This window comes from Natator depressus, chromosome 8 (genome assembly GCF_965152275.1).
Source record: "Natator depressus isolate rNatDep1 chromosome 8, rNatDep2.hap1, whole genome shotgun sequence".
In the NCBI taxonomy this organism is placed as follows: domain Eukaryota; kingdom Metazoa; phylum Chordata; order Testudines; family Cheloniidae; genus Natator; species Natator depressus.
In genome coordinates, this window is record NC_134241.1 from 105084363 (window position 1) to 105109692 (window position 25330).

Consider the following 25330-nt stretch of genomic DNA (forward strand, 5'->3'; position numbering starts at 1 on the left):
GAGAGTGGAAGCCAAGGGGCTGACGCTAGTGACAGCATGTGCCCCTGAGGGGCAGACGCAGGGCGCGGGTTGCCCCAGGGAGTGGGCAGAGCCCTCCCAGTGCCCAGGCTCCAGGCAAAGCGTCACTGCAATGGCCCCACTGCGCAGCCCAACCCCTGGGAACTGGGTCCAATGCAAACACTTCCCAGGGCAGGACTCTCTGCCTTGCGCTCAGGCCTCGCTGGTCCCAGCTAACCTGCACAAGGGTGTCCTCACTCACCCCCGCCCTTCCAGCTCATTGCGGGGGGCCCTGGGGGGTGACGGAGTGGGGGAGTAGCATGAGTAATGCGTGTCTGCTGCCCAGCCCGGACACTGCAGAACGTCGCCCCTGGTGCCCTGGCCGCCCAGCCCTTCGGGGGACCAGCCCGCTCTAGCATGTGGAAGGGCAAGGAGCGCGGGCCCGGGTGAGCTGGTTAGGGGTGGCTGGAGGAGGGGGGACAAAGAGCAGCCTGAGCCCCCTGGATGGGGAAAGACGCAGCTTGATGGTGCTGAGCCTGTGCCCGCTTCAGAGAGTCACTGCAGGCGAGAGATCAGGGGACATTGGGGGGGCACCCGCGTGAGGGGACCCTGAGAGAGAGCCTGGCTTGCTGGAGGCTGCAGTCCCAGGTGGGACCAAAGGGCCTAGCCCCAGAGCACCGCCAGTAGGGGGCTGGCCCAGGAAGGTGTTGCAAAGGGATGGGAGGAGGAGCTACTGGAACCTGGGGATAAAAGATGTGGGGCTCACCCCACGGGGATGGCCCTGTACCCACAAACACCACAGCCCCCCGCCACCACAGGGGCACAGTGCCTGGTGCAATGGGATGTGAGCAGGGGCTATGGGTCAAGGCTGAGGGGAACCAGCAGAGCTGGGATCACACTCTACAGACCCACCCTCCAGCTCCAGGGTTTTGGGGGGTGGCACCGTGATGGCTGGAGCTTGCCACTGAGCCGGCCACCGCCCTGGCAGCTCCTCCTGAGGAACGGGCACCAGCAGGGCAGGGCTCACCCCAGCCTGTCCATGACATGGGGGGGGGGGGGCCTGACCCGCTCCCTGCCAGGCCTGCTGACCCACAGGACGCCAGACACAACTGAGGCAGGCTGGGAGGGAGGGAGGGAGGGGCAGGACACCTCCTGCTCCTACTGTCATCTGGTGCTCCCCGCCTAGCCTGGAAAGGCTGCCAGGAGCTGGAGCCTGCTGCCCTCAAGCAGGGGCTGTTCCCACACCTCCCTCCTGCAGCCCCAGGGTGCATGGTGCAGGAGGCAGCGGGCACATCAGCCATCCACACCCTGGGGTGACTGGGAGCCAACTCCCAGCAGGGCCCTGGTGGCAGCAGCAAGGGGCAGCCTGGCCCCACTGCGCTGGAAAAGCAGCTTGGCCCCCGTTCGGGCTGGGGCTCGGGCGGCTCTAATAGGCCCGGGAGGGGCTGCCTTGGCTGTTCCTGCACCAGGCTCGGGCCCTGCCTCCCAGAGCTGGGTCTCAACATGCCCTGCCCAGTGTGCGCCTTTCCTCACCAGCGCATCCTGCTGCACCCCACCCCACTGACCCACTGCTAAGGACAAGGCATGAGGGGCAGGGAGCCACCAGGCCCAGGCACTGGGCTGCCCCACACCTGGGGGGGCAGTGGGGAGATGCATCAGCTCCAGCCTTTGCCCCATAGCAGAGGAAACCTACGAGGTTGATGCAACAGTATCACACAGTGGCAGGCTAAGTACGGCAGGGGAAATTAAACCTGGCCCCATGCCATGGGGCAGCCTCTCCCTGACCCGCTTGAGAAACCCACGTGGCCTCCTACTAACTGAGGCTGGAGAGAAGCCGGTGAGACTGGGATGAACCAGGCAGGGTCCCAAATGAGAGCGCAAACTGGCCCCGCTTGTGCCAGGCCCAGAGCCACCCCTAACTGAGCATCCCCAAACCCCGCTAAGCACAAGAAGGGCCAGGGGCTGGGCCAGGCTGCCCAGCTGAGTTTCAAGCCTTGGGGGCAGGAGGCTTGGCCAGCTGAGACGTAGAAGCAGCTGCTCTCGCTCACTCTGGGGCTTGCATTGGTGCAGGCCGGGTGAGCCTGCAGCCCTAGGGATGAAGGGCCCTGCCCACCCCAGGTCACAGGGCTGACACGTAGCTGGGCCCATCAGCTGGGCGACCCAAGGAACTGCTGGACCCCTGAAAGTTGGGCCGGTTCTGCAGCAGCCCCTTCCCCTGCTGAGAGGGGCCGCAGGGCAGTTGTGAAGAGAAGGGCTCTCCAGCACCTGGGCGTCACTGGACCATAGACACACTCCAGCCCTGGCCCCTGAGAGCCCCCCCCTCACCAGACCAGACGGACAGGCAGACAAGCCTTGGCCTGCTCTGCTGCAGGCCACTTTGGCTAGCGCCGAGCTGCAGTCAGATGTATCCACTACTGGTTCTGTGCTCAGGCCCGTGCCTGCAGCACGGCCACCAGCTCGCCTGGCCTGGTGCTTCCCCTCGGGCACCTAGCCAGGGCTCCCAAGCCGCAGCTAGGGCAAAGCCCCTCCACCCATCCGTGCCAGCCTCACGCTGGCTCCCCTTGGCCACTCTTTGCCCTGGGCTCCCAGGGCCCAGAGCCTGTTCAGAGAGCAGCCGGGCAAGGGGACTGCTGCACAAAGCAACTAGCCAAACCCCTGGCAGACAGCAGCTTCCAGCACCCCTGCGTGCTGAGCTCCTCTCCCCCTGGGTTGCAGCCTGAGTGGCCCCTGCTGGCCATGTGCAGAGGAGTACCAAGGCCGCACGGAGAGGGGAGGCTCTGGGGAGTTCCCCCAGGCACAGCAGAAGAAGCACGGCCGCAGCATAGAAATATCCTGACTATAATTAGGTGCAGGGCTCCCCCCAACCATATACACACGGCCAGAGGGCAAGGCCCCCGGTGCGGGACGGTCACCACCATGGACACGCGAGGGAACAGCCTCCTGCAGGGACTCCAGCCCATGGCTGCCCACGGGAAGGGCTGGCAGCCAAGCCACAGCAAGGGCAGTCACTGTGCCAGGTCCGTCTGTCCAGCCTCCCCGCCATGTCCTGCAGCTGCTGCTGCCCGCTCCCAGCCCCTGCCGGGGGGAGCATGCTGGGGAACACAGGGTCGTAGCTGAGCAGCGTCCGGAGCGGGTTACTTCTAGGTGGAGGGTTATTCTACGAGCCGATTGCAGCGGGGCGGGGAGGACGGGGGCTGCCGTGCGGGGAAGAGCCGGCCTGGGCGGTCCGTCTGCTCTCCTGGCGGGGCTCTCAGTAGTCGGCTGTGTACTCCGTGCCATGCAGTCCCCGGCACAGCAGGGTGAACTCCTTCACCATCTCCTTCACGCGCCTCTTGTTCACGCGCTCTCTGCTAACACGGAGACAGGGACACGCTTGAGCCAGACAGAAGGGACAGACTCTGCCCGTGCTCGCCCCTGGCCCACAGCCAGCCCGCTGCCCGAGGGACCAGCAGCACCGGCACGGGAGAGCCAGAGGGGAGAGCAGGTGGACGCAGCATGCAAAGCTGGGGGCTCCCCTTGCGGGGCCGGCTGGTGTGCAGAGCTGGGGGGCAGGGGCTCCCCTTGCGGGGCTGGATAGCACACAGATCCGGGGGGGCTCCCCTTGCGGGGCCGGCTGGTGTGCAGAGCTGGGGGGCAGGGGCTCCCCTTGTGGGGCTGGATAGCACACAGAGCTGGGGGGGGGCTCCACAGGCAGGGCCAGCTGGCACGCAGAGCTTGGGGGGTGGGGGGGGGAGAGGTTTGCCCCTGCAAGGGGTGCCTCCCCTCTGGGATCAGCCTGGGCTGTGAGCTCCTCAGGTCAGCCCCACCTGAGGATCTGCTGGCTGAAGGTGTCCTTCTGCTCCGGGCTGACGCGGGCCGAGGGGAAGCCCTCTTGCTGCATGGCCTCCTTCATCCAGACGCTCAGGTAGCTGAAGCAGTGCTTGCTCAGGGTGAAGAGGATCTCTGCAAAGTGATCCATCAGGCTGCGGGAGGCCTGGCCCCCGACGCCCTGTGAAGCACAGACCCTGCTGAGCGCGTGCCAGAGGAGCGCTGGCCTGGCAGCACCAGCCAAGGGCCCGATTTTCGGAGCCCCCGCTCCTGGGGGGAGCCCTGACGTAGCAGCACCAACAACGCACTGCCCAGGGCGCAAGGAGCTGCCAGGGACAGTGCAGACCCGCCTGTGGGAAGACCCACCCGGCACAGGTCCACGCAGGGAGGACTCAACGCTTGGCCTAAGGCCTGCTGAGGGGAAACTACGTTGGCAGGTAATACGTGCCCCAGGGTCCGCCCCCCAACTCCTTCTGTGCCCCCCGGGCCCCTGGCCCAAACCCTGCCCCTCCCCCATCTCCGGGGCCTGCCCCCTTACCTCCAGCACAGCCTGCAGCAGCAGCTTGCCATGCTCATGCACCACCTGCCCCACAGGGGGGACTTCTCCACACCGAGGCAGCAGCTCCGTCTGCAACAGGACAGGGGGAGTTCAGCTCAGCCCCAGAGACCAGCCCTGCAGGCAGCGCCCAAGCAGTGGGCCCGGAGAGCCGCCATTCCCCCACCCCCAGGGCACAGGGCGGTCACTTGCCTAGGAGCCCCCAAGCCCATTGCCTCTAGCCCCTCCTCCGTAGCAGGGTCAGTGAATTTGGAGCAGAACCCAGAGAAGCCCCAGGGCCCAAAGGAGCAGGACACCCGGTGCCTGCAGAGCCACGGGGGAGGGGCACAGAACACTGCACCGCAGGGCCCGGCTGGTTACGGCACCCAACCTTAGGGTGCGGGGGACCCAGCTAGGGTCAGGGCACCAAGTCCCAGAGCTGCAGCAGGAGAGGAGCCCTGGTCATCTAGGCCTTCCTCCTCCATACCCAGGGATGGGGCCTGCCGGCCTGGGCCCCAGGGGAACAGCTCCCCCGAAGCAGGCCCCTGCAGTGCAGCCACACGACCAGCACCAGCCAGAGAGAGAAGCCGCAACACTCACAAAAAAGCCACAGGAGGCTTTGACGGTCAGGGCCTCAGGGAACTTCAGGGAGAGGACACCTGAGGGGCAGAAACCATCGGGGTTAGCAGCCAGAAGAGCCACCCCTCCTCCCCAGGACACCCCCCACCCCTACCCTGGCCCTCTGCAGTCTCCCCACAAGGGGGAGGCGGTTCCCCAGAGGGTTTGGGGCTGGCTGCCACGGCTACTCACCGCACTGGAACACCGCTTGGACGTCCAGGGTGCTGCAGAGGAACAGGTCGGGCTTCCTTTTGAGAGCCTGCAAAGCAGACACACAGCCACAATAACCCGCTCTGCAGAGCCAGCGGACAGAGCGAACCCAGAGCTCACCACTGGGCACACACTTACCTGGCGCAGCCAGTCTGAAGAGCAGCTTTCCCACGGCAGAAAGGGGAAAACCCATTTCCCCCAGAAAACACCCATCGAGCCCATCCCGGTGCTCCCCTAGGCCCCGGGACTCTGCGGCCGGCGGCCACGGCTGTTCCGTGCACACTGCTGGCACACGGACGCGGACGGAGCTCGTCTCTTCCCACCACGGCAGAGGGACGCTGTCAGGGCCGAGCAGAGCCCGGCTCAGCAGGGGCAGTAGAAACACTCAGGTTTTGGCCACCCCTTTCCTTACAAAGAGAGGGGTTTCCCCTTGGGGGGGCTAACGGGGTTTACCGGGTCAGAGCAACAGCCCTGCTTCCAGGCCACCAGGTCTGAACATGTCACCCCCTTACACCTTGGTTCTGGGGGGCAGAGATCAAGGGGGGGACTGGAGAAGGGGAAGCAGCTCTAGGCTGCTTGGCATCTCCCGGCTGCTTGGCATCTCCCGACTAGCAAGCAGCTCTGTAGCATGAGGAGCTTCGGCCTTCTGCTGACTGGCAGGCTCAGACGTTTGCTGTTCAGCCACCTCCCTTGGTGGGAGGGGTGCCCTACGCCCTGGCACGCCAGACCACCTCCAGCCAGGTGGCTTGTGACACCCTCGCCAAGACACAGGCCTTTAAAGAAGAGCAGGGGATTTCCATCGCCAGTTAATGGGAAATGGAGGGATTCAAACCAAGCTGCTCTGGCGTGGGCCCAGCCCTCTCTAGGGCAGAGCCTCTGCCCAGCGGAAGAAAGCCAAGGAATTCCCTGATCCCAGAGCCCTCCCACGGCAGGAGGGACTGGCCGGGCAGAGGGGCAGCTTCGCATGCCGTTTCCACAGCCTGCAAGGGAGCCTGGAGGGGACACACTGCTGGCCTGGCTAGTGCCCAGCGCGGCTCACCAGCACCACGGACAGCGCAGCTGACCATCCTTCCCAGCCTGGTCACCGAGCAGCTGCAGCTCTCGGTGCCCAGAGAAACACCGGCCAGGAGGCAGGGCCCACGCCCTGTGCACATAGCCGGAGGGTAGGGGCAAGCTACCAGTGACAAACACCAACCGGGGAACCGGCTTCTGCCCCAGCGGGCCTTTGACCAGCCTCTCGCTAAGCAGCGTGCCCAGCTACTGGGGCAGGTGCAGACCTAGACACCTGCCGCTGCCCGATTCCCATTGTCCTGGATCATGCCATCCCCTCAGCATGCTGCAGACTGGCAAGCAGCCCACCACCCGCGATCCCAACAGACTGCCCCCTGCCCTTCTCACAAGCTCCACCCTGGCCTCAGGATCTGCAGCGCGTCACCAGGCCTGAGCCAGCTGAGTGACAGGCCAGCCACGAGCTGTGCTCCTCACAAACAGGGCTGGTTCTACAGCTGTGACGGGGGGGTCTGATTATGCAGGTGTGTATAGACAAACCGGACGCAGCTCTCCAGGCCCCATGGCAGCCAGTGGCCCCGTCTGCTCACAGGGCAGTGGGAAAGGCTGGGACGTCTACTGTAAAAAATAAATAAAATAGTTCCCTGACCCTTCCCCTAGAGCGGCTGTGGTGACTGCATGGGGCTCTCCCCACATCAGAGCAGCGGGCTGGCTGGCCTGACATCCCTACGTGACAGGCCAGCGGCCCGTGTTTGCAGGAAGTTGCACCTCTCTGTAGGATGGCATGGAAGTTTTGTGCTCTGAAGCGTGAGCACTGAGACCCCCCATTTCTAGCATAGCGTCACTGCAGCTGTTCTCATCAATTTGGGACATCAGCCTCTGCTGACGGGCAGCTCCCTGCCTGCATGACCTGCTGCTGTGACCAGCGTCTCACTCTGCGAAGACTGACCTCTCGGGCACTACGGGAGTCGGCCAGTGACACAGGCCCGAGGAATGAGAGCCATCTACCCGGTCTGTGGGCCCACAGCACAGGTGTGCTATAAATCAAGCCGTGCAGCCTGCTGCTGGAACTAGATTTCTCTGCACTGGTTGGGGGCAGCTTACTTCCCTGCCTCCACCTCAGCCATGTACCATAATGCCACGGGAGACAGCTCAGTGTAACATTTGGATGATCCATCATATTCCTTGTATGTAGGCACCGTATCCATGTGTATCCATGCACAGTCCGTGCGGTACATCCCCTTCGTGTGATCCCAGCCCCCATGTTCCAGCCTGCGCCCGACCATCTACACAGCCATTGTACAGCTCCACAGCCTGAGCCCAAATCAGCTGACCCAGGAGGTGTGTGTAGACGTACCCTTCGGGCCATGCTGGCGCCCAAAGCCCCAGAGAAGAGCCAGGCAAAGAGGGCCACTCTGGAAGGGTGCAGGCCTGGAAGAGAGCGGAGCAGCACGCAGTAGAACAGAGGAGGAAGGCAGGCAGGCTGCAGCCAGAGGCCTGGGGAGCAGCTTCACAGCTGTGGCCATAGGAGGCTCTGTCCTCCTCGGGGCAAGGCCGATGGAAGCGAGGGCTCTGGGGGCACTTTGCACAGAGAGCAGAGCCTTGGTCTCGCTGTCCCTTAGTGCAGTGGCCACAGGCCTGGCTTGTCAGATGAGGCAGAGCTGCTTCCTTTGGAGGATGGGGTAGGGCACAAAGAGGGAGCAGCCAGCTCTTGAGGGGACAAGCCGGTGGGAGCTGGGAAGCTCACCCGGGCAGGGGCCCCTCCAGGAAGGGCTCCTTGCTCAGAGGTAGCTGCTCTGTGGGTGGAGATGGAGAAGTGTTTCTAGGAGGCTCACAGGAGCCATGGTGAGAACACAAAGGGCCAAACTGAAACTCCACTTCTCGACAGGCCCTTGCGAGCGGGCCTGAGACGTGAGCAGCTGCCCGGATGGGCTCTGTAGCTGAGCTCCAAGGCAGCAGCAGTTCCTACAGAGCCCCGTAGCTGGGCCCCCTACTAAACCCAGCTTGGGGAAATCACCACACCCATAAGGACAAAGGCTTTGAGTCTCATGCCATGGAAAGGGCGGCCAGGCTGCCAATGGCTTGTGTGAAATGCCTTCTATCTCTCAGGGATCAGCTGAGAGATGGGAGCAGCCAGTCAACCTCCGGCCCCGTAAGTTCAGTAGCTCCACCTCCCATTGCAGCATGGCTCCTGCCAGAGGGGAGTCCCCGGAGACAAGGCCGTGGCCCAGCAGGACCAAGGGTTGGGGAAGGCAATGAGAGTTACCCCCAGTCAGTACCCTCTGACCTACCTGGGAAAGGTCTGCCCAAGCCCCAAGCAATGGAAGAGGAAGGTGTGCGCCCACCACAGCTGGAGGACACACCGGGAGCTGCTTGCTGAGCTGGGACGGAGGCCCCACATGGAGCAGCACTGCCGAGGGTTGCAGGATTCAACTGAGTGAAGGGATATTCTGCTCATCCAATCTGCCTAGATCCAGCTTCCCACGGACGTAGGGGGCCAGCCTGGTCCGATGGGTGCGCTCTACTTGGGCGGAGATGTGGAGAGCCTGGGTGCCGAGGAAGAAGCTCTTGGGGCTGCCCAGGCAGTAACAGGCACCTGCTGCCCAACTGCGACATCCTGTTTGAATCAAGTGTGGTGGAGAAAGTGCAAAGGGGCTGGGCCCTCTGCTCCAAGCCTGGCCTTGTGGACTCTCTCTGGGAGCTCACGCCCCAGTCCTGCCCCCTATGGGCAGGCTGGCATCCGCTGGGATTCTGGGTGAGTCACATGACTCCCCAGCAGCCCCCATCCCAGAGACGGACAGACTAGGACGGAGAGCACCACCAGGCCAGAGAGGAGGAAGGCCTGGAGGGGCCTCACCTGTAGCACAGTCCTGAGCCCCTGGCCTGCTGACACATGTGGACAGGAAAGGCAGGCCTGGAACATGCCTGGGGCCTTGGAGGCGACTGCTGAATGGAAAGAGGGGCTCTGCTGCACCAGGAACCGGGCTCCCAGGCAGCTCAAAGCTTGGGAAGGAGCAAGAGTGCGCTTCTTCCTGCTGCTGACAGACGGCTCCGCTGAGACAGAGGCAGTGGGAATGAGGGCTGCCCAGACAATGAAAAACATGGCCTCTCCTTCTCCAGGCTAGGGGCTAAGGGGAGGGGAGTCTGATCTGTGTCCCACAGGGCCAGCGTAATGCAAAGGAAGCAGGGGGGCCCCATGCTGGTGTCGGAGCAACCGTTCCCATGTGCACCCGCTGAGTCTGAGCGGGAGGCAGAGCCCTCAGCCAGAGACCGAAACTCTCTGGGTGGCTTCGGGCTCAAGGCATCCACATTGGTCTGGAGGCACAAGTGCTTCTGGACCTTATAAAGCACATGGCAGACATGGCCAGAGGCTTGCTCGGGTTGGGAGGAGACCCCAGTCCCAGGCAGAATAATAGAAAAGCGGGCCTGGGTTCAATTGATAAAGAATGGGGATGTAATCAATGCCAGCCAGCATGGCTTTATGGAAAGCAGGCTCTGCTACACAAATCGGATTCCATTCTTTGCTGAGACCACAAGTCCGGCTGATGAAGGTGAGTGCACAGATGGAACATTTTGACTTTTGTAGATGTTTGGCACGAAATTCGGATTAAAAACTAGCACTACACACCTTCAAGAAAGCACATGATAAATGGGTTAAGAACTAGTTAACTTCTCTTTCTCCTCCCCAACATGTGCCATAAAAATCCATGTTCTGGAAACATGCGGGAACCCAAGATTTCATGAATCTGCTGCTCTCTCACTTCTGGTGTGTAGTGCTCCTATAGGCTGGCACCTAGAATGTTTGGGTTAGTATAAGAAAGTGAAAAAAATAAATAAATATAAACTAGATTTATACATACTAAATAAATGACTGCCAGAAGCTGGGAATGAGCGACAGGGGATGGATCACTGCCCAGTTCTGTTCCTTCCCTCTGGGGCACCTGGCATCAACCTGTCGGAAGATGGGATATTGGGCTAACTGGACCACTGGCCTGACCCAGTCTGGCCGTTCTCATGTTGTCATGTTCTTAAAGAAAAGAATTGTCTGGCTGACAGAACTCATCAAATGGGGTGTTTCTAGTGGGGTCCCCCAGGAACCGGATCGAGGCCTGACACCAAACACAGAATCACTGCTGAGAAGATCTCTGGGTGGCACGAAGTCTGGCAGCATGTTAAGTAATGAGGACAGGACAGTCATATGGAGCAAACCGGATGGCTTGACAAGCTGGGCCCAGGGAACCAAGCCGAATGCAAAGTCATCCATCAGAGAACAAGGAATGCCTGCCGCCCCTGCAGCCTGGGGCGACATCCTGGAAAGCAGGATCCAGTGGTCATAGCAGACAAGCCACGCAATAGGAGCTCCCAGTGCCCTGCTGTGGCACAAAGGGATAAAGCCACAGAAGAGCAGGGAGTGGGAGTAGGGCGGCGATTACAGCTCTGTACGCCGCAATGACAAGACTCACATTGGCACACTGCATCCTGCACCGGGGGCCACATTTTTAAAAGGATGTGGAAAAACTGAAGAGGGTGCAGGAAAGAGCCACAAAATTGTTTGGAGGGCTGGAGGAAATGCCTGACAGTGAGAGATTTAAAGAGCTCCGTCTGTTCAATTTATCAAAACAAAGGCCGAGAGTTGACCTGACAACTATCTGCAGGTACCTTCCTGGGGAGAAAATCCCAGGTACTGAAGGGCTCTTGAACCAAGCAGAGAAAGGCTGGCCAAGGACCCAGGGCTGGAAGCTGAAGCCAGACAAATTCAGTCAGAGATCAGGCCCAGGTTTCGAACGGGGAAGGTGATTAACTGCTGGACCAAAGTGCCTGGCAATGGTGGATTCTCCATCAGAAATCAGCTGCACTTGGATGTGGTGAGTGAGGCCGTCCAGGCCCACGTTGTCAGACCAGCTCCTGGAATCAGAGTCCTCAGGAGGAGGAGATTTTGCCTTCCTCTGCACAAGGCAATTCCTCAGAGTCTGTCTAGAGAAAGAGGTGGCCAGAGAAGAGGTGGCAGCTACGGCTAGGACAAGCCGGAAGGGCTTGGGAGACTGCATTAAAACACGTGGCCTTCAGCTGTAACGTGTGGCGGAGAAACGCTGTGCCCCATGGAGAGGCTGCCATCCCAGAGGGGGATGCATGGGGCTGCCAGAGAGGGGCGAGGAAGGGCAGGGGGATGATGAGCATCCAACAGATGCTGAGGCAGAGGCTGGCTTTGGGAGTGGGGTGGGGTGCAGTCGCTGCATCTCCCACCTGACCCTAACAGCCACCCCTGATGCGGAGTCCTTCCCTCCACCGACAGAGATGCTGGGGCAGGCAGGAGAGAGATGTTCCCAGGAGAAACAGACACTGTGCCAGCTGCCAGCAGTGCTCCTGGGGGCAGGAAGGCTGGGCGCATGGGCATCCACCAAGTTCTGGCGGGGCGGGGGCAATGCCCAGAGAAACCTGCTCTTTCCGGCCTTGGGAGGCCAGCGGGTGTGGCATTATCCGGGATGGGCGGAGGAGCCAGGCTGCGCCTCTGCTGCATCCCTGCACAGAGGAGGGGTCACGGCAGCTTGGGAGAGCTCAGAGGAGACTCAACATTTTCAAGACACCGCAATAGTCTCATGACCGTTCTGGATTTCAGCGGGAAGCAACCAGCCCCTGGGAAGTCCCTCTTGCGTCAGGTGGGTAGAAGTAGGCTGGGGTCAGAAGGCTGAGTTTCCAAACACCACATTTATATATTAGTTTTCATTATACCAATGTCAGGCAAAGCGAATCTGTGAAATGCAAGATAATTCACCGCCCACTCCCTTGCCAGCTCCACCCACTAGAGGGGGCAGCTGGACAATCTACAGGGGAAAGCCAGGGCGGGCAGGAAGTTGGCAGGAAACTGGTAGCCGGGAATGCTAGGAAGAGCTCAGGAGGGCTGCCAGGACGCCCCCTGTACTAATTGCCCCGTTCCAGCACCAGCCAGTTCTGCACTTGAAAGAACTGGGCACATTTCAGAGGCAGAAGGGCGCTGGCCGAGGCTCTAGCACAAGGCCCCCACCCCACTCCCCTCCACGCTGCACTCGAGATCCCAGGCCCCGGCTGCCAGTGCTCTTGCTGGCTGCAGGGTACAGCAGCTAGGGCAGAGGCTGGGAGGTGCCGCACAGCTGGAAAACAAAAGCCAAGTGGTGACTGGGCTTGTATTGTTCTATGCTAGAGAGCGCAGGAGGAGGGAGCAGAGCTCAGTGAGGAGCAGCGCAGGACAGACGTACCTGTATCTACAGCCCACTGCAGTGTGTGCTCCAGCCACGCGGGTTTGTGGGGCCCAGACACATGCGCTGGTGCATCACTGTGCAGGCAGACAGAGCACCTGTAAGAACATCAGACTGGAGGAAGCAGCTGGTGCCAGCATTCCCCACAGAGGGCGGGTTCCGGGCACCACACACTGGAGCCTGGCGGCCCTGGCCTGGGGACTAGGGGTGGTGACTCGCTGACCAGCCTGGCTCTCCTGGAGCAGCAGGTGCCGTCTCGATCCACTCCCAATGGCGGACATGGCCACGGCAAGTGAGCCAGCCAGGCTGGACCCACACACGACTCAGCCTGTGTCGCAGCGGGCCGTGGGGCCCGCTCATCGCAACTGCGTCCAGCCCAACCCTACCCCACTGACTGCCTAGGCCAGCCCATGGCCACCATGTCTGTAGGGCCCGGAGGCTGGGATCCAGCCGACCCAGTCAGGAGGCTGCTCCACCCATCAGTCCAGAGAGGCCCGGCCCTGTCTGAGGCACCCGCACAGTGCAGGCACCATCAAAGGCCTGGCCATTTCGTTACTGAGGAGAGCAGCGTGCCAGCTCCTTGGTGGGGTTTCTTCAAACCCACCACGAGGGCGAGGCCCAGGCCAATTCCAGGCCCTGGTGAGAGGTCCCCCTGTCCTGGGAAGCGGGAGCTGCACACAGCATTGCGCCCAGAGGCTGCCCTGCTCCTGCTGAGGGTGTCAGAGGTTCCCTTTGGGAAGCTGGCTCCTGGGTTGGGGCGAGGTGCCAGCGTTCTGTCTCCCCGAGAGGTGTATATACACACAAGCATAACACAGACTCCTGCCTCCACGCAGCGCTGCGCTCCAGCCCCTCCAAACCACGGGCGCTCTGACAGCTGGGCTGGCTCGGACAGAGCCCCTTGTGACGGCAGCCGGTGCTGCCTCTGGCGAAGCAGGCCTTTCACGCTGCCACATGGCAGAGCCGGAGCTCTCAAAGCCCTGTGTGGCCAGCCTCCGGCGGGTGGGAGCCCGCCCTCACCTTGAGACTCAGCAGCCCAGAGAAAGGCACCGAGCCCAGAGATCTGAAGAGGGTCGGCCAGCGCATGTTGTGTCAGAGACCCAGAGACACCAACTCTGCCGTCCCTGGGACAGACCGCCCTGTCTCCGCCCCATCTGCTCCCGTGCCAAAGAGCCAGGCAGCATCCCCCATGCGGCTTCAGGGCCTGCCCTCAGAAACTGCATTTCCAGGACCACCCTGGGCTCGGGTCTCAGCATCCCCGAGCCAGTGCCCCGGCGTGAGAGCAGGCTGTGGGTGGGCGGCACAGGACGAGTGCAGGGCTCTCCCCGAGCCGGACGCCAGGCGGCAGAAGAGGCTCCCTGGACCCACGGGGCAGACAGGCTGGCGCCCAGCTGCCACCACAGACATCTCGCTCCCATCACCAGATGGCTCCAGATTGAACCCCAGACGCTGCTCCCCCTCCAGGCTTGGAGGGAGACTGCCTTGCTAAAGGGCAGTTTGGGGCCATGCTGCAATGGCTGGGGGCGCTGCTCCCAACGAGAGAGCCAACTAGCTAGGCTGGACTCGGCTCCAGAGGACCTCCCATGTGGCAGAGAGGCAGCTGGAGGAGTGGAACACGCTCTAGTTTTCTTGAGAACAAGTCTGAGCTCGGAGCAGCACGAGGTATCCCGTCCCGGCCGCCCCCCCGCAGCATTTCGCCGGGAGGCAGCAGCTCCGAGTCTCCTGCAGAGCAGGGCTCTGCCCGGGGGATGGCGCAAACCCAGAACTAAAGGAGAATGTTTTGTTTTCAACTTCCACGGAAACAGATGGAGAAACTCGATATTCAACTAAAAGGAAAAAAACGTTGTCAACAGAAAGCTAAAAATAGGTTTAAATTGAATTAAATAAGAGAAAGAGAGAGAACAGAAAGTGAATGAATAAGAAACTAAAACACACCTGTGCCAGGAGTTGCATAAATGAATCAACAATATCAGGATGATCCCTGGGCCCTAAAAATATAATAAAGATGTAACTTAAGAGAAAATCATACAAACAGCAACTCAACATCATATAGTTATGTGATACGGAAAGAATTTACAAGTGAAAACAGGAGTGTGGGGGGACAGGGGAGGGGTGCGAGGGGGGAGGAGCGGGGACATGAGCAGCTTGAAGCAAGTTAAAGAAACAAAACATACAAAAATCATGAAACTGGAGAACCCAAGAACAAAAAGAAACCGCAAAGGAAAGGGTCCGAAGCCCCCAGGGACTGCGGCCAAGCGCCCAGGAGGAGCTCTTCGTGTCTTGGAGAGGAGGAGGAGTGGAGGAGGAGCGGGAGGACTAGCTGGGCACCATCTCCACGAGGAGAATTAGAGTGTTTGCATTGGGGGACTGAACGGACGTCTGCAAAACCATTCAGTCCTGAAAAATAACTGCAAATAAATGACAAACCTCAGCAAGTGCTCAACAGGCCAGGAGGGGGCTCAGGCTCCCAAGTCACCGGAGTCTCTGGCACAGCCACCCTCCCCGGCCCTGCTCCCCAGACGCTCGGCTGGCTTTGCGATCCACTCTGCGTGCAGGAAGCCGAGTGCCGGCTCCCCACGTCCCTTCTGTGCCTGCGCTCTCAGCTTCGAGAACTCCACGGCACGGCCACCTGGCCTCTGATTCTACACAAGCCTCTCTCAGCTAACACAGGTCAGGCATTCAGTCCAGCTCCCTGTGCAGGCCCGGCCAGCACGCGCACACAGAATCCACTTGCTCGGCTCAGGGCTGTTTGCCACAGAACAGGGTCCCCAGCTCCTGAAGGGGGTGAAGCCCCCGTGGCTAGGGGGTGCTGAGCTGCACTCGGGCAGGAGGTCTCCCCTGGTGCTGGTTCGGCAGCTTTGGACCGTGCTCATTTCCCAGCCCTTTGAAACGAGTGAGGCTCTCTACCCACCGCTCCTCAGAGCCAGGACCATCGCTGCCCTGGGCCAAGAGCTTCTACTGGACATAGACATGCCCCGAACCCCCCCCCCCGGACCCCCCCCAAAACTGCTCCCACTGACATCAGCAGAGTTCTGCACAGACTTCCAGGGGAGCAGGCCCAGCCGTTTGACAGAGACCCAGAAGTACACCATTAGCACAGGCCCCTCACCCCAGCAAGCCCCCTTGGGCTCAGGACACACCACGCCGGGGAGGGCCCTTGCCTCGCCCCAGTGCAGGGCTGGCTGCATGTCCCCAAACCCGTTTGGGGGCAGTGCACAGCACAGCTGACATGGTGTGAGAGGCCAGGGGGCCCGTGCACCCGGTTCCACCGGTGAGAGAGAGCTGCTCCAGAGCTCCTAGCTCCACCACACCCCAGGGGAACAGAACTCCTGAGAGCTCAGCTCCGGGCTGGGTCGGGGGCGACCCTGCCCCTAAGGAATCCAGGCTCTGGGGTTGGCCCATGGAAGGGGAGCAGGAGCTTTGAAGAGGGATGTCCCTGTCTGCTCCTGCACCTGCTGGGTGCCGGGGTGACCAGAACGCCACTGGCCTGTGAGAACCACCCCAATACCAGCTTTACATTAACCCTTTGATGCCAGCCAGCGCTACACGTCCCATGAGAGCAGCCCAGGCACGGCTAGAACTGCCAGCAGGGCCGCTCCCCACTGCAGGGCACCGCCAACCCTGGACTGAGGCTCTGCTTTCCTGCAACGTACACCAGCCCCCTGGGATGTGCTCTCAGCAGCTGGCGTGGGGCTGGGCTGTGAGCCGAACTCACAGTTCTGTACTGGGGGGAGGAGACGTCTGTCACTTCCACTGGGAGCCTCCCAGGAGCAGAGGGGGCCCCGTGAGCTTGGCTAGGAGTGAAAATGGCCATTCCTGGGAAGACACCCGAGAGCCCATGCATGTAACAGGCTGACCAGGCCCCCAGCAGGAGGGAGAGTTCGTACACGTACCTTGCTGGAAAAGGGTGAGTGTGACGGAGGTGACGAGCAGGAAGAGGGCTTTGATGGGAGGGAAGTGGGCAGGCTCGTGCGCAAAGATGTGAACCAGCTGTAAGAGAGAGAAGAATGGAAGCTATGGGTGGCCTGTGACCCACCCAGGGCTGCAGGGAGTCTAGACGGAGCTGCAAGCCCAGCTGCAGGCCTTGCTTTGTCCCCAGCACGCGTGCTGCAGGGGCACGCCAGCAGCAGGCACTCTAGCCCAGCACGCAAAGCAATGCCTTGCCTGCTTCCAGGCTGGACGGGCAGAGAGATCCCTGCCCTTCCCCGCTTACAGGGAGCTGGAGGCCAAAGGAGCAGCTGTGGGGTCACCTCTACAACACAGACTGCTCTCCTAGGTCAGGGGATCAGCCCCAGCAGCAGGGCTGGATCATAAGGCCTGCGTGGGATGCCCTCGTGCAGCAGGAGCAAGAGAGGCAACTGGCGAGAAGCGAACAGGCCAAGCCAGCAAAAACAGCAAGTGGGGTTCTGGCCCCAGATCTGAAATCCCAGTGCCTGGCACACGCTGTGGCCAGGCAGCACTGACACGTACCTGCCGAGTGAGGTCCAGCGCAGACGCTTGGGGGATGGTGCTGTACATCTGACCCAGCATCTCACACAGCTGGGGAACCATGGGGGCAAAGTCATCAAGCAGGGTCTTCACGGACTTCTCAAAGATGGCGCAGACGGACTGCGGAGACAGGAGGGGCCTTGTGAGTCACACTTCAAAGCACACACCCAGCACCACGCAGGGCAGAACAGGTGCAGTGGGAGGGAAGGAGCCAGCATTATGGGCTCAGAGACTAGCCAGACCGAGAAGCATGCTGCATTGTGCAGATTAACTTAACTGGCAATGCACCTCCCTCCCTCCACCCAGTATCCCAGTCCTGGGCTCCCCACAGCTCATCTGGTGCCCCTCACTCCCAACCCACAGCCCTTGCTATCCCAGCCTTGGGCTCCCCACACACAGCTCTGCCAGTGCCCCTCACTCCCGACCCGCAGCCCCTGCTATTCCAGCCCTGGGCTCCTCACAGCTCATCCGGTGCCCCTCACTCCCGACCCGCAGCCCCTGCTATCCCAGCCCTGGGCTCCCACACACAGCTCTGCCGATGCCCCTCACTCCCAACCTGCAGCCCCTGCTATCCCAGCCTTGGCCCCCCCTCCTCCAGCTGTGCCAGCAACTCCCGATCCGCAGCCCCCTGCTATCCCTGCCCAGGGTTCCCCCAGCTCTGCCGGTGCCCCTCAATCTGCAGAACAGAAAGGCTCTGCCCACAGCAGGTGGCCAGTGGTGTCACCCAGTGCCCTGCCCATCCCTGCCGATCGGACTGCCCTCTCTGGGTGAGGCTGCACTGCGGCACATCAGTCTGACCCAGCAGGTGCCAGTTACCTCCACCACCTGGGCATCGTTCAGCCACTTGCTCAGAACCTTCTGGATGAGCTGGAAGACTTGCTGCAGAACCACCACCACCTGCCAGGGAGGAGAGGGGACAGCCCAGTCACTCGGCTATACCGCACCCAGCTGCCCTACCGGAGTCCCCTGTCACGGACAGGGCTCTGCCCACTTCTGGGATTTGTGTGGATGGTGGGTGTTAAACAAGGCCCAGACCCAAACCCTTGCGCATTCAGAGACTGCAACACCCTTCCCTCCTCCACACCAGACAGATGCCTCCCCCACCAGATGGGCAACCCACAATGCAGCCACCAGCCAGAGCAGCCAGCAAGGATCCTGCTAAAGCCCACTGCGCTCAGCAAGGCAGGAGAGGCGAGGAAAGCAGCGCAGCTGGGTTCCCAGCACCATCATCCACAAGACATGACCTGCGTTAGCTGCCTCTCCATTGCCCGGCTGTACCAGCCTCACGCAGCCAGCCTGCAGGGGTGGCTCTGGCTAGGCTGCAGGCCAGCTGCTCCGTGGGCTGGTGAAGGTGACAGTGAGACAGCCCCAGCAGGGCTGCCCTTTGCTCAGAGCCTGTCACTAAGGGAGGGTGGGGAAGTGTTGGGGCCTAACATCTGCTGCACCTACCGGGTTGGGTCCCTGCGGCACGGGCAGCTTCTTGACCTCTGTGCTCTCGTGGTCGTCGTCATGGTGGCTGATGTCCAGCGTGGTGAAGAGGTTGGAGAGCAGGCCCAGGATGTGGATGATGGCCAGTTTGTTGGAGGGGTTGGGCTGGCAGGGGAAGCAAAGTCATCAGCCCCAGGCTGCCCACACATGGGACGGAGCCTCTCCCAGCCCAGAACCGCACTGGGATTCCCGCAGACAGCCCCACCCAAGTCACTCCCCACACCTGGTCAAAGGCCAATGCACCCCCCACCTTCACCCCGCCACACCCTCCTACCAGCACAACTCCGAGCTGAGGAGCCCCAGTGACTTTGGGGAGCCCCGTGTGCTTCCCCTGGATGGAGCAAAGTCCCAGCTGTTGGCAGCAGCAGGAGGGGGGGGAGAGAGCCGTCACAGACACTTGCTGTGAGCCAGGCCAGGTGGCAGAGCTAACACGCAGCCTGTCTGGCACCAGTCTGCCCCATGACATGACCCCGAGGGGCCAGGGGACTGCTGCCCATGAGAGCCCAGGGAGTCTCTGGTGCACAGAATGGAGGCTTGCAGATCCACGGGGGCAGAGGGGACAGCAAAGGCAACCTGCACCCCATGGCGAGGGCCCCGCATCTCTGGGTCTGATGGGGGGCTATGCTGGGAGGAAAAGCACCTTTTGTTCAGCAGCTCCTCCCTCCAAAGGGAGCCTCGGCCAGCCAAGCTGGGAGTGGGGCCGGGCAGGGCTAAGGGCAGTGGCAGAACTGGCCAGAGAGGAGGAACCCCAGGGGCTGGGGACTCACTGTTTCGTCAGCCAGCTTCTCCAGCTGCTGGATGTAGGGAGTGATGAGAGAATGCAGGTTCTTCAGGATCTCCTCCACTTGCAGCGCCGAGAGCAGGAAGCCCAGAGCCTGCATCAGCCACATGCACTGACTCGTCTGGGGAGAAGATTTGGGGGATACGTCATGGCCCAGCCTGTCACCTTCAAGCCCCTGCCCTGAGCACACACTGTGGCCAGCACTTTGCTAAGAGCTCTGGGCCAGGGGAGAGGCCAGGGCACTCTGATGTGCTGCAGCACCCTGCCGGGACCGAGAGGCCCAGCACTGACAAGATATGCTAGGGGTGCCTGCCCCGAGCTGGGTAGAGGGACAGCCATGTTCCAAACAACAACAATCGCGCTCTGGCTGCCACCTGCCTTTGCTAACTCATCTCTGGGGTGACATCTGCCCTCTGCCTGCCTGCTTGAAAAGACCCCCTCTTGCTGAATGAGCTAGGTGGAGAGGTTCCTGTCTGGACAGAGGTAGAGACCTGCCATCCCCTCTGGCCGGGGGTGGCTGGTGGGCAGCCCCCAGAGCGGCAGGGAGCCATCACAGACGCTAAGGTCAGGGGAACTGTGAGGCCCATTCCAGGCTGGCCCCTGCGTCGCACCGAGTCCCTTTCTGCAATGCCGTTTGCTTCCAGGTCAAGCTAGGGAGGCAGCCTGGAGACAAGAGCTGTGCCACCGAAGCAACCGTAAGGTCGCCCTTTGGACCATGCCTTCCCACGACTGCCTTGGGCTTTCCCCATCCAGGTCTCCGTCCCTCTCTGCCTTGCCAGGATGCTGAGCTGTGCCGTGGGAGCAGGGCCCCTGGGTGAGCCTGGTGGCACTACCGAAGAGGGGAAGGAGCATGCCTTACCTTGTGGATCTGCTTCATTAACACGTCCTGAAAGGGGAGGGGAGAGAGAGCGAGAGAGAGTCTGAATCTCGGGAGGGCAAGCTACAACTGCTGAGAAAATTCAACTCTGTGCCGCCTGGCAGACGGGAACGGCGCGCGGCTCTCCATGCACCCGAGCGCTGCTGGGGCCCCCTCACAACCAGCAGGAGGAGGAGGAGTTAAATCCATCCCTCTTTCCCCGGCAGAGCCTCCTGAGCCAGGACAGGGGCTCTCCAGCCGATTCCGTTCCCCTGTGCAGTGACGGGTGCTGGGGAGCCCCAGGGTTGGGTCAGAGTACAGCGGGATTGCAAGGCCCAGACCCGCGCTTCCCTTGGTGCCACCTGAACACCGGCTTGTCGACCAGACCAGACCAGCCGCACGCCCCGCAGGAGCGCACAGAACCTGCTCTGCATCTGACCAAAGTCTCCCACCAGACCCAAAACAATTTACCCTGGCCCTGGCTGTGGGGCTGAACCGGGCACCTGCTGGCCCTATCAGTCCAAGTCCCAGAGGAAGGTCAGCAGCCGATCTGGGCACTCGGAGCTTTCCCGCTGCACCTGACCCCGTGCTGTGGCCCAGTTACGTGGCTGGACAGCTCAAGCCGCCCCCCCGCCATCCCACAGCTCTTCCGGGGGGGACGTGCTGATGCAAGGTGTGCACCAGTCTGTGCTCTGAGTGCCAGCCCTGCGGCGCCAGGGCAGAGTGAGCCCTGGGCTCTAGGGGCGGGGCCTTCCTTGGTTTCTAACAGCCAGGACGACGCTCCTGTGAGCTCCTGGCCTCTACCTGCCATTTTCTGCTCACAGGTAGGGCATGGCGGGAGCCCCAAGGCAGCCCTGGAAGAGCTGGGCAGGGCATAAGGCTGGACAAGGAGCAAACGAACCCACTCTTTGCTCCTAGATCTTTAGTGCACAGAGCGGCTGATCTCTGGCACCGAGCAGGCCCCAGGGAACACCCCACAGCGGCACTGCAGAAGGGAGCTCAGCAGGCAGCTTAAGGAGGGCTGGGCTTCCCTGATAGGTGCCTCCTTCAAGGCTCAGGAAGCAGCCCTCTGGGTGGGCAGGGCCCCTCCTCGTGGCGTGGAGAACAGTCCCCACTGAATGCAGCACCAACAGGCCCAGGCTGAATTCAGTGCAGTCCAGCCCCCCTCGCTGGTGTCACTGGCTCAGTGGCCTGGCAACTCGCCTCCCCAGTACTACTCCGCTTCCGCTTCCTGCTCCGCTGTCCACTTCTGCTCCCTAGCCCGATGCTGCCCTTGCACCCTTGGGCCAGTGCAGGGTACGTGGGCCTATGCTGGGCAGCCCCACCCCCCTCCCTGCCCCCAGACTCTGGCCTGGCCCAGGAGAACAAGGACGGGCTCCATGACCGCGTGCTCCAGGCTCCCCCTCGCTGCCAGGCCACACTTACGCCTTACCTGGGACACAGCAACGATGTTGGCGGCGTAGGGGGGCAGGTCGTACTTGCACTCCCGGCAGATCTTCTTCAGGGTGGAGACGCTGGAGATGGAGAGCTCTGGGTTGCCCAAGGCCTGGAGCACTAGGGGCAGCACGTTGTTGATCATGACGGGGTGGTCAGCCAGCCACTCGGACAGGGCCCCTGCGCACAGCGGACGGGAGGCAGGGTCAGACTGCAGAGCGGCGCCACCATGCCGCAGGCCACTCATCCCGCTCTCTGCCTCTCACTGCAACAGCCTACAGCCTCTTTCCCCAGGAGAGCCCTGCCAGACCCCAGTCCGGCCCCCCGGAGAGGCAGGTGGGCGGGGCGGGGATGCTCAGTGTCCAGGCAACAGAAGGCCTGGCCCTGCAGCCAGTGGCTTGTGGCTCTCAAGGCACAATGCTGTGAGCGGCTGCACCATGAAGGGCTGCCAATGGGGAGGAGGAAGCAGGGCCTAGCAGCTGGAGCCTGGAAGTAGGAGAAGAGGGAAGGGGTCAGCTCCCCTGCAGGGCGCCCTCCCTCCCCTAGCCCCCAGCGAGCGCACCTCCCCTCCAGACATCTCACCGATGGTGAACATGACAGTGTCGGCCAGCTGCACGTTGCTGATACTGATCCGGGGGATGAGGCCAATCAGACCTGGCACCACGTCAGAGTAGTTCACGTCTATGGTCTCTGCGATGGACTGGAACCCGTAGAGTAAGGCTTCCGTGTGCTACCGGGGCAGACACACACACCAAGTCAGAGCCCTGCCCCACCCCTAGGAGCACCCCACCCCGGTTCCAGCTGCTCAGGTTCAGTCCTGTGCTGAGATCTGCAGCACCTTCCAGCTCCTTTGCATGCTGCTGGGGCTTGGTGAGTGAATTTCAGCCGGAGGGTTAAACAGGTACCCACATGGGCAAAAGGACTCCTGGTTTCACTGCCTGCAAGTGAGGTGGGGGAGAACAGGGAGCCCAGGGCTGAGCTAGCAGGAGACTGTGGGTCTGGAGTGAGGGGCAGAGCTGTGGGGGTGCACAGGGCTGAGCTAGCAGGGGGCTGCGCACAGGCAGGGAGAGGCACCAGCAGAGCTGTGGGGGGAGGGGGAATCCAGGGCTGGGCTAGAAGGGAGCTGCAGGGCTGCTAGGCTGTGAAAAGCAGAGTCCCCGGTGTTCTCCCTAGGAAGAATGCTGCCCTCTTGGCTTGTGGGGTCAGCTGGCTGTTTCTGCTAAAGGGGTGTTGCTACCGACGGTCCCATCTCTCCAGGGTTGACTATGTGCCCTTATGTAGTGAGAAGGTTAGTGTGTAGGTGGGCCATGCTGTTTTCCCTTGGCGCCCACCTACACACTAACCTTCTCATTACATTAGGGCACATAGTCAACCCTGGAGAGATGGGACCGTCGGTGGCAACACCCCTTTAGCAGAAACAGCCAGCTGACCCCACAAGCCAAAAGCCCCACTACCCCCTTCCCAGCTGCTCAAGCCTCTAGGGTGCTCTGACCCCTGACAATGTCTACATTGTGTCTGTCAGTACAGAAACATGGTAACTGAGGGCAGGGCTGGGCCCCCAGAGCCCCTACCCTGGGTGCGTGATTCAGAGCCATTGCTCGCTCCATATCGCTGTTGTATGCCTGAGCAGGGGCCTGGCCACTTGCCCGCAGTCCCTCCGGATGGACGCTGACCACCAGATGGGAAGGTGGGACACAGTCTGGCAGCAGGGGCAGCCCGCCCAGGGAGGCTGCAGCCATCAGTGCTGGCAGTGGCTGGGCTGCGAATCAGCACTCCCGCCAGCTGACAGTGATGAAGGAGGTGCGATTGACAGAGCTCGCGGGCTGACCGGGAGGCCAAGGGGAGGAGATACATGCGGATGAGCGCACAGCAGCGCCCTGGCCCTCCCTCAGCTCCCATGCCGCAGCACCGGAGCTGGCTTGGGCCGGCCCCGACGCTGCCTAACTAGTTTATGGTGAGCCTGTAGACGAGGCACCGGGCACCCTTCTGGATGCCCCCCAGCACACGCCCGGGGGTAACGGCTTCGGCTCCCCATGCAGGCTGGTATTTTTGTTCTCCCTTCCTGTGCCAAGCCCTGCCCAAAGAGGGGGACCCAGGCCCCAGGGGCCAGCGCGGCTCCTTGCTTACCTGCCACGAGGACGGCTGCTCTGTGCTGGTGAGGAGGCGGCCCAACTTGTCATAGAGGCTGCTCAGCAGCTCCGCTCCCAGCATCTCGTACACGTACATCAGGGTGTCGGAGATGTCCACCCTGGGGGAGGGAAGCCTCCATGGGAGTCACCGAGCGCTGCCCACCTTCCCCCGGCACTTTGTCGGCAGCGCCCCGCACCCAAAGAGCTCTGCCTTCTGGGTCCCTGGCAGGGGAGAAGGGGGGCAGTGCCTCCACCCATCTGAATCACACCGCTGAGCACTGCCCCTCCCGTCACAGACTGCTCTACCATCTCCCAGCCGCTTTGGGAGGCGCTCCGAGCCGTCAGCACCCCAAGGTCAGCTCCAAACCCCAACCCACCCCCGCAGCCCCTTCCCCAAGAGAGCCATTCGTGCCCCCAGAGAGGTTCACGCAGCACTCCTCCCCGAGGAAGCAAAGTGCCCACTGACCATCCACAGGGACCCCCTGGGGGCTCTGCATTTCCTGGAGAGGTCAGGCCGCCCTGCCAGACAGGCGGTTACCCCATGCCATCCGCTGCCTGTTATGCACACCGCCCCTAGGGGCACAGAACAGCATGCTCTCCTCCCGTCACCCCCAGGGGAAACGATTCCAGGCAGGGAGGGGCACTGGCACCCCCATGGCACGGCCCCAGCCTACCTGTAGATCCGGAACTGCTCCTTCTCATCCGAGGACCAGAGCCCATACTCCTCGTCGGAGGGGAACTGGGCTTTGTGCAGCAGCACGTCCACCAGCTGGAAGTAGACGGGCCGGTAAACCTGCTGGTACACGGCCTGCTTGTCGGGCTCGAAGGACAGGATATCGTCCTGGGAGGGCAGAAACAAACCACACCTCAGAGAGGAGGCGGCAGCCCGCCTCTGGGTCCAACAGCACTGACATCCCAGGATCCCTTAGCTGTCTCCCCAGGGTTAGGAGGGATCTGCTGGAGATTCACCAACACAGCCCCTCCAGGGGCTGGCAGGATCTGGGCCCTGGAGGAACAGGCCCCTCCCGGGGCTGGCAGGGCCTGGGCAGAACTTGCTGGAGCCCCAGCCCAGGATAGCTCTTGGGGCTGTGTCCCTGGAGGAGATGCCAAGGGCCGTGGCAGACCTGCTGGCCTTCACAGCCCACAGCATGGCCCATGTCACGCCCCCTGGCATGCTCTTCATTGGGCTCCAGGCTCGGGATCCAGGGCACACACTCCCCCTGCATGCAAACTCTGCTTAGCCAATGCTTTCAGGGAAGGCTCACAAGACCCAGCTGACTCTGCCCCAGGTAGGGGGCAACTTCCTCCTCCTCACAGCACCCTCAGACCCAAGCCCCAAGAATTCCCCACTCTGTGAGCGACAGCAGGGGGCTGACGTGGACTCAGAGTAAAGGTCAAGGGTTCCACATTCTCCCTCGGGGCTGCCTGGAGACCAGCCACTTGGCTGAGCCCTGGCTGGCGTCAGAGCAGCCAGCACTGAGCTGACAACCCCCCTTCCCCCGCCCACAATCAGCAGCACCTTGGCAGCTGCAGAGCAGAAAGCAAAGGAAGGAGCACAGAGGTTGAACTAGGGGCTAAAAATAGACCATTACCTTGGTGGTGACATTCTGCTGCCTCTTTCCAGCGGGGACAGAGGCAGACAGGAGCGTTTGCTCAGCTCCACTCCCAGCAAGGGCAGACAGAGCCTCAGGCTCTCCCCACCCCCACTCCCACAGCAAGATATGGGCTGTGCTCTCCTGTGACACCTGC

The 25330-nt window shown here is 61.9% G+C and overlaps 1 protein-coding gene across 1 annotated transcript in view; it reads right to left on the bottom strand.

Annotated features, from left to right (window-relative positions):
* Nucleotides 1-2810: 2810 nt before the first annotated feature.
* The window catches only part of IPO13 (importin 13), a 63661-nt gene continuing 41141 nt past the window's right edge, over nucleotides 2811-25330 (bottom strand). Inside the window, exons 5-20 of the mRNA XM_074961906.1 lie at nucleotides 24256-24422; nucleotides 23580-23700; nucleotides 22035-22182; nucleotides 21451-21632; nucleotides 20022-20048; nucleotides 19149-19283; nucleotides 18343-18486; nucleotides 17710-17790; nucleotides 16876-17013; nucleotides 16299-16395; nucleotides 14341-14393; nucleotides 5150-5216; nucleotides 4940-4998; nucleotides 4343-4432; nucleotides 3804-3985; nucleotides 2811-3347 (exon numbers count right to left, since the gene is read on the bottom strand). Of these exons, the coding sequence (XP_074818007.1) occupies nucleotides 3248-3347; nucleotides 3804-3985; nucleotides 4343-4432; nucleotides 4940-4998; nucleotides 5150-5216; nucleotides 14341-14393; nucleotides 16299-16395; nucleotides 16876-17013; nucleotides 17710-17790; nucleotides 18343-18486; nucleotides 19149-19283; nucleotides 20022-20048; nucleotides 21451-21632; nucleotides 22035-22182; nucleotides 23580-23700; nucleotides 24256-24422 (1791 nt within the window). The 3' untranslated portion in view covers nucleotides 2811-3247. The remainder of the gene's footprint in view (nucleotides 3348-3803; nucleotides 3986-4342; nucleotides 4433-4939; nucleotides 4999-5149; nucleotides 5217-14340; nucleotides 14394-16298; nucleotides 16396-16875; nucleotides 17014-17709; nucleotides 17791-18342; nucleotides 18487-19148; nucleotides 19284-20021; nucleotides 20049-21450; nucleotides 21633-22034; nucleotides 22183-23579; nucleotides 23701-24255; nucleotides 24423-25330) is intronic.